This window comes from Sapajus apella, unplaced genomic scaffold, assembly GCF_009761245.1.
Source record: "Sapajus apella isolate SASKATOON/1434 unplaced genomic scaffold, GSC_monkey_1.0 scaffold10, whole genome shotgun sequence".
Lineage (NCBI taxonomy): Eukaryota > Metazoa > Chordata > Mammalia > Primates > Cebidae > Sapajus > Sapajus apella.
The window spans coordinates 133766-140879 of NW_022436950.1; the positions used below are offsets into that span (position 1 = coordinate 133766).

General features: G+C 58.9%; 1 protein-coding gene across 6 annotated transcripts in view; it reads left to right on the top strand.

Moving 5' to 3' along the window:
• The window catches only part of ANKMY1 (ankyrin repeat and MYND domain containing 1), an 82543-nt gene extending 81521 nt beyond the window's left edge, over positions 1-1022 (top strand). For all 6 annotated transcript variants that reach the window (XM_032277707.1, XM_032277703.1, XM_032277701.1 and 3 more), the window contains one exon: positions 799-1022. In XM_032277707.1, the coding sequence (XP_032133598.1) occupies positions 799-845 (47 nt within the window). In that variant the 3' untranslated portion in view covers positions 846-1022. The remainder of the gene's footprint in view (positions 1-798) is intronic.
• The last annotated feature ends 6092 nt before the right edge of the window (positions 1023-7114 follow it).

Consider the following 7114-nt stretch of genomic DNA (forward strand, 5'->3'; position numbering starts at 1 on the left):
GTCTGCTGACCCCCGGGGGCTAGAGGGGTCTGGGGGGTCTGCTGACCTCCGGGGGCTAGAGGGGTCTGGGGGGTCTGCTGACCCCTGGGGGCTAGCGGGGTCTGGGGGGTCTGCTGACCCCTGGGGGCTAGCGGGGTCTGGGGGGTCTGCTGACACCAGTGCCTCTGGATCACAGGGCGGTTGACCTTGGGGTTCCTTCTGGAAATTTCCTCCCACCCTGCTGTGTCAGACGTCTTGGTATGGACGTCTACAGGTGTCTGCTTCTAGAAACAGCCTGTTCTCCCGCCCTTCCCCAACCTTCCTTGGTGTGACCCGGGCCGGGTGTGGCGAGGGTGGGGGGCACTGTGAAGGCTGGTGTGTGAAGCTGTGCAGGGGTGACCGCTCTCCTGGGACTTGGCTGGGTGCCCGGCCTGGTGAGGTTGGGAGTGAGGCTGGGAATGCCCCTGCCTTGGGCCTGTGCCCTGAAGCGAATGCTGCTGACCTTCCCTCTCCATAAAATGGGGCTTCTAATGACAGGCGCCCTTGGGGCAGGGATTCAGCTCCTTGGCTTGTAGATTCCAGGATGGGATTTGTTGGGTCTGGCAGGTCCCTCTTTGAGGAGTCACCTCAGACAGCTCTTAGGCCCTGCTGTGTAGACGGCCCTTAGGCCCTGCTGTGTCTGGTCTCCTGGTCTGGGAAAGGCTAGACAGAGCCCGGCACTCAGCCGCCCTGCACAGACGGCGGGAGTTCCAGAGCCAGGCCTGGGGAGGCCCAGCTGCAGCCGCTCCTCCCCCTGTCCCACGCCTTTTCCTCCTCCAGGGGAACGCCTGGAGGAAGCTTCCAGGTGGAGAGAAGAGTCTCAGTGAAGCAGCATCTGCACTGCACGCCTGAGGCCTGTGGAGGACCCAGGACTGCGCGTTTCTCACCTGCCTGGGGGCTCTCCAGTTCCTGCAGGCGTTTCTGCACCTTTAGGGCCGTGCTTTGTAGCAGTGTCTCCTTTGCGACCTCAAAATAAATTGACCCCACGGGGTGTTTTTGACAGTGTGTGCCGTGCTCTGCCCCTAGCTGGGCAAAGTCCCAGAGCTTCCGTGGGGCCCGTGCCTGCCTCTGCCCCTGGCTTGGTCCTGCCTGGCCTCCATGGGGCCTGGGCTGGGCAGTCCTCATGGATGAAGCAGGTGAGGGTGAGGACTCAGAGCCTGCTGCAGAGACGGCAGTGGGGGCGGCTCCTGGGTCTCCGGGGCCTGTTCTAGGACCTTGCCAGGAACCCACAGCAGCCGGCTCCACCCCCTGCTCAGGTGCCCACGGGCGCAAGGCTCCTACTGGGGTCTGGGGTGTTCATTTGTTCCGTGTGCACTTACCGAGTGTCTGCTGTGTGCTGAGTGTTCTGGGGATGATGGTGTTTGTAGAAATCACCAGGACCGAGGCGGGGAGGGTCCTGGAGCAGTTGACAGGGGACAGTGCTGCCTGCCAAGGGCGGGCAGAGGTGGCCTGAGTGGAAATTCACTGACAGGGTGGGAGGAAGGTGTGCAGTGAGGGGCGCACAGGGAGGAGGACGACAGAATCCCCAGGGACAAGGGGACAGCATCCAGGACGATGGGGGCTTGCTGTGGAGGGCAGAATAGTGGGGAGTGTGGGAGGTGGGAGCCTGTGTCTGAGCTGGAGCCAAGCAGGTGAGGCTCTGCTCCAGGCTGGCTGTGGCTGTCCAAGCAGTCGCACCTGCAGTGATATATATATATATATATAATTTTTTTTTTTTTTTTTTTGAGACAGAGTCTTACTCTGTCATCCAGGCTGGAGTGCAGTGGAGCGATCTTGGCTCACAGCAACCTTCGCCTCCTGGGTTCAAGCAATTCTCCTGCCTCAGCTCCCGAGTAGCTGGGACTACAGGTGTGCACCACCATGCCCAGCTAATTTTTGTATTTTTAGTAGAGACAGGGTGTCATATTGGCCAGGCTGGTCTCAAACTCCTGACCTTGTGATCCGCCCTCCTTGGCCTCCCAGAGTGCTGGGATTACAGGCGTGAGCCACCGCTCCCAGCCCCTGCAGTGATTATTTTTCTGACTTCCTTGGTCTTTGATCAAAGATGGGCTCCATGCCGGGGGTTTGTTGGGAGTGCCCTGGGAAATGCTCCTGTAAGGGGTCAGCAAGGAGACTGAGCAGAGGGACAACCTGACCGCTGGGTGGCTTTTCACACAGTGTCCCGTCGGATGCAGGGGCCAGGCCTTTGTATGCCAGCATCGGCGGCCACTGGCCACAGGCTGCCCCCAGTAGGGCCTAACCATGTGAGCTGCTCCCTTTGGCCAACGGCTGTCCCTGGTCTGGGGCTCCGGGGTGCTGGGCGGGTGTAGGCACCCCCAGCTTCCACTGCCTCTGCTAGGAAGGAAGAAGCTGCTGTTGGGCGCTTATTTGTTGGTGCAGCTGATTCTATGAAGCTAGAGAATGTCTGTCTACAAAGCGAAAGAAAACCCGTTAAGTGACAATCATCTGTGCTGAATGAGTCCATTCTCACACGGCTACAGACACATAGCAGAGACCGGAAAATGTAAAAGAAAGGGGTTTAATTGGCTCAAGGTTCTGCAGGCCACCCAGGAAGCATGGCGGCAGGTGCTCGGCTTCCACAGTGGCAGAAGGAAAGGAAGCCGGCACTTCACGTGGCCTGAGCGGGAGGAAGCGGGGGCTGCCACGCACTTAAACAGCCGGCTCTCCTGAGAAATCCACGACTATGAGAACTGCACCGAAGGGTGAAGCCCACCCCCAGGATCTGGTCACCTCCCACCAGACTGCACCTCCAACTTTGGGGATTACAGGTCAACGTGAGATTTGGGCAGAGACACAGATCCAAACCGTGTCACAGACACCCGGAAATGACCGTGGCCAACGCTTTGCGTTAACTTTAGATCTCTGCGGGCGCGAGCACACACAGACGCACACGCCACCTGAAAGCAGGAGAATCCCCCGTTCCCAGCTCGGCCGTGAACATCCGTGTCATTAAATATTTTTCTGCAACATGATTTCCCCAGATGAAAACAGCTTTGTTTCTATTATGCGTGCAACATATGCTTATTTAAGAAAGAAGACAGCAGACAAGAGTGATGACAATACCGGGGGAGGTGCCACGTGCCTGTGACCCCAGTGACTTGGGAGGCTGAGGCAGGAGCGCAGCTTGAGCCCAGGACTTCCAGACCAGCCTGGGCAACATAGTGAGACCCTGTCTCTCAAAAAAAATCTGAGCCAGGTGTGCACACCTGTGGTCCCAGCTACTCAGGAGGCTGTCGCGGGAGGATTGCTGAACTGGGAGTTTGAGGCTGCAGTGAGCTCTGGGCTGGCTGAGCGTGAGATGCTAAAGAATAATTTTAAAAAAGGAGAAAATCGTCTTAATCTTACAATTCAAGGATAAGCATTCTGAGCATTTTGGGGAACATATTCTTTATTTTTATTATTTTTTGAGACAGAGTTTCACTCTCGTTGCCCAGGCTGGAGTGCAGTGGCGAGATCTCAGCTCACTGCAGCCTCTGCCTCCCGGGTTCAAGCAATTCTCCTGCCTCAGCCTCCCAAGTAGCAGGGATTGCAGGTGTGCACCACCACGCCTGGCTAATTTTGTATTTTTAGTAGAGACGGGGGTTTCACCATGTTGGGCAGGCTGGTCTCCAACTCCTGAACTCAAGTGATCCACCTGCCTCGGCCTCCCAAAGTGCTAAGATTACAGGCGTGAGGCACCGCGCCCGGCCCTGGGGAACATATTCTTGATTGTAACCCGTGCATGCAGGCACCCACACCTGATGGACAGAAACTCGCTGAAGCACAGCGACCTCTCCTGTGCCTTGTGGGCACATAACTGTCTTGCTCTTGAGCCCTAGAGGTTGTGTCCCGAGAACCAGGCTCAGTGTGGCCCCCCATCCTCCCCTTGGGGGCCACAGTGCGGCCTGGCCCCTTGGCTCTTTGTGAACATGGAGTTCTGGGGTGATGGGCCGTATGTGGGAGCTGCAGTGCTCACCTAGGAGCGTGTGGGGCTGGGCGGGGCTGAGGGCCTGCCCAGGGGCAGAGGGAGGGGAGGGGATCCTCGGGATCCAGGCCCCCCCACCCCCTCGCTTCTCAGAGCCCTCAGCTCTTTTCTGCCCTGAGCAGCCTCTCTGAGACGTGTCCCAGGCTTCCAGCTGTAAGTTGAGGTCTGGCTGGAGCCTTCTTTGCCCCCATGAGGAGGCAGGACAGCAGGCCCGGGGAGCCGCCTGTGTCCCTGTGGCCCCTCCGTGCTGTCCTGGGCGGTCTCCAGGTCAGGGAGGGAGATGGGGATGCTTGTCCTTGCCCAGCCTGCCCCACGCCCACAGCCATCTTCAGTCCCATCCTGGCGGTGAGATGGGTGCCTGCCCTTTTGTTTTAGGACCTCCAAGGAGGGCAGCCCCAGTGCCTCACAGCGCCCTGGGCACTGGATGGTGAGTGGGGATCCTGGGCAGAGGGTCTGGGAGTGGCAGCTCAGGGTCCATCTGAATGGCAAGTGCCCACGCACACTCAGTCCTGGAAGGCTGAGGCCTAGGCACCCGGGCCGAGCAGCCTGGTAGACCTGCTGGCACAAGATGCCCGGCCAAGCCACAGTCACGGCGTCTCAAAGACGGTCTGAGGCCTGGGGCTCCTCTCAGGTGCTCCACAAGCCGTCATTTCTGATAACTTCTTTCCAGCCACCTGCCTTGGAACCAGGGAGAGGGAGGGACTCGAGGGGTCGCCCGTGGGACCGAGACAAGGAGCAGGGGATGCAGGGAGGGAAGGCAGGGAGACACGGAGGCTGGGACGTGTGGTGGGGCTGCAGCCCCGGGACTCCTGGGATGGGAGCAAAGGAAGGGCTCCTGCCCTGGGGCTCAGCCCCCACTCTCTGGGGCAGCGAGGGACCCAGCTTCACGTGCATTGGCCCAAAGGCCCAGGAGGGTGTCCCCAAGTCTGCTGTCATCTGCTGCGCACCAGCCCCCAGCCCAGCTGTGCTGCTGCTATTGGAGGTGCTGTAGAAGGCAGTCCCAGCAGGTCCAAGGGTGCTCCCTGCCCCAGTCCCACTTTCCTCCCTCCTGCTTCCCCTGCATCCCCGCTCCCTGGCGTGAACCCTGGGTCACCTCCAGGCCCACAGGCCTCATTGCAGAGTGGAGGGCTGGGCCCACCCAGGCAGTTGCTGAAAGGTCAGTTTGCTGAGGGTGGGCCTAGGGAAGGCCCCTCCTCCGGCTCAGCGTGCACCACCCCCTGCCCCCCAGGCCCCACGGCATCTTGCCTCTCAGGATAGTGGGCAGCCGCCCGGGGAGTCTAGGTGCCAGAGGAGCCTTGGGCGGGGAGGGCAAGAAAACTTGGAATGGAAGGAGGTGCCGGGGTCTGAGAGGGGCACAGGGTGGGGAGGAGGCAGCAGGAGGCAGAGAGGGGGCTCTGGTCTGACCTGGAAGGCTGAGCTGGAGGTGTCGGGCATCAGGGTTCTGCCCGGAAGCCAGGGAGCCCCTGTGTTCTCTGGAAAGCTGGGGCAGTGGGGAGGAGGGAGTAGCCAAGGAGTGTCCTGTGGTTCCAGGGAGGAGGCAGACAACATAGCCGTGGGCCAGGGGTTTCTTCCTTGGACATCACAGGGACAGGATCCAGCCCAGCCTGCTCTTCTTGGAGCCTGGGGTGCAGGCACCTGCCTCCCTCCCTGACCCCACCTGCCTCAGCCCGTGTCATCCTTTGATTAACTGGAACACTGAGAAACTTCCAGCATAGGCTGTGCTCCATGCTGAACTGTTTGCAATTCTCCTTTAAGTAACTGCCCACCGCCGCGTAAGCCTCAAGGCCTTTCAAAACCTGGCTCTGACCTGTACAGTATTGTGACTTAAAAACAAAATGGGAAATAACAGAATAGTCAAAGGAAGCCCTGAGCCACCAGCATTTGGCGGACGTGCACACACGTGTTGTCCTGCTCTGATGCCTGCATTTTAAGGAAGTTGAATGAGACGCAGCCCAACCTGCCACTTTTATCCTGTGTTGTGATTCTGCTTTTCGTCTGTGACGCCTTGCGTGGCATGCGGACGTGGCCTCCACGTTAAGACTTTAAACCGCGCCATCCGTTGCAAAGCTTTGATTTGCATTTCCTTGATGACAGGTGAAGTTCAGTGCCCTTTCATACATTAATTTATTGGCTGTTTAGAGTCCCACGTTGGTGAATTGTGTGTGTGTGTGTGTGTGTGTGTGTGTGTGTGTGTGTGTGATATTTGCCCCCTTTTCCTGCTGAACTGCCTTTTCTGTTGCTCTTAGGAGCGTCTTGCCTGCTCTGTGGCCTGTCTCACGGTGCCACAGTGCGGAGCACGAGGGCCTTGCCGCTGCCCCCTTTCCCTCCACGGGCTTTTGCTCTGGGAAACCTTGCTCCAGCCCACGCCACGCTGCTCTCCTCCGCCTTTGTCTCCGTGGGGCGAGGCATCGCTTTTCACATTTTGGCCCATATTCTGTCTAAGAGGGAGTGAGGAAGACGTGTTTCTGTTGCCACCATGAAGTAGGGACCGTGTTCGTCTTTCCCACGGGGACAGCCACATCCCGCACTGTCTATTTGAGGCTTCCCACGGGGAGAGCCACGTCCTGCGCTGTCTATTTAAGGCTTCCCACGGGGACAGCCACATCCCACGCTATTTAAGGCTTCCCATGGGGACAGCCACATCCGTGCTATTTAACCTTCCCATGGGGACAGCCACGTCCCACGCTATTTAAGGCTTCCCACGGGGACAGCCACATCCCGCACTGTCTATTTGAGGCTTCCCACGGGGAGAGCCACGTCCTGCGCTGTCTATTTAAGGCTTCCCACGGGGACAGCCACGTCCCGCACTGTCTATTTAAGGCTTCCCAAGGGGACAGCCACGTCCTGCGCTATTTAAGGCTTCCCATGGGGACAGCCACGTCCCACGCTGTCTATTTAAGGCTTCCCACGGGGACAGCCACGTCCCACACTATTTAAGGTTTCCCATGGGGACTGCCACGTCCCACACTATTTAAGGCTTCCCATGGGGACTGCCACGTCCCGCGCTATTTAAGGCTTCCCACGGGGACAGCCACGTCCCACGCTGTCTATTTAAGGCTTCCCACGGGGACTGCCACATCCCACACTATTTAAGGCTTCCCAAGGGGACAGCCACGTCCCGCACTGTCTATT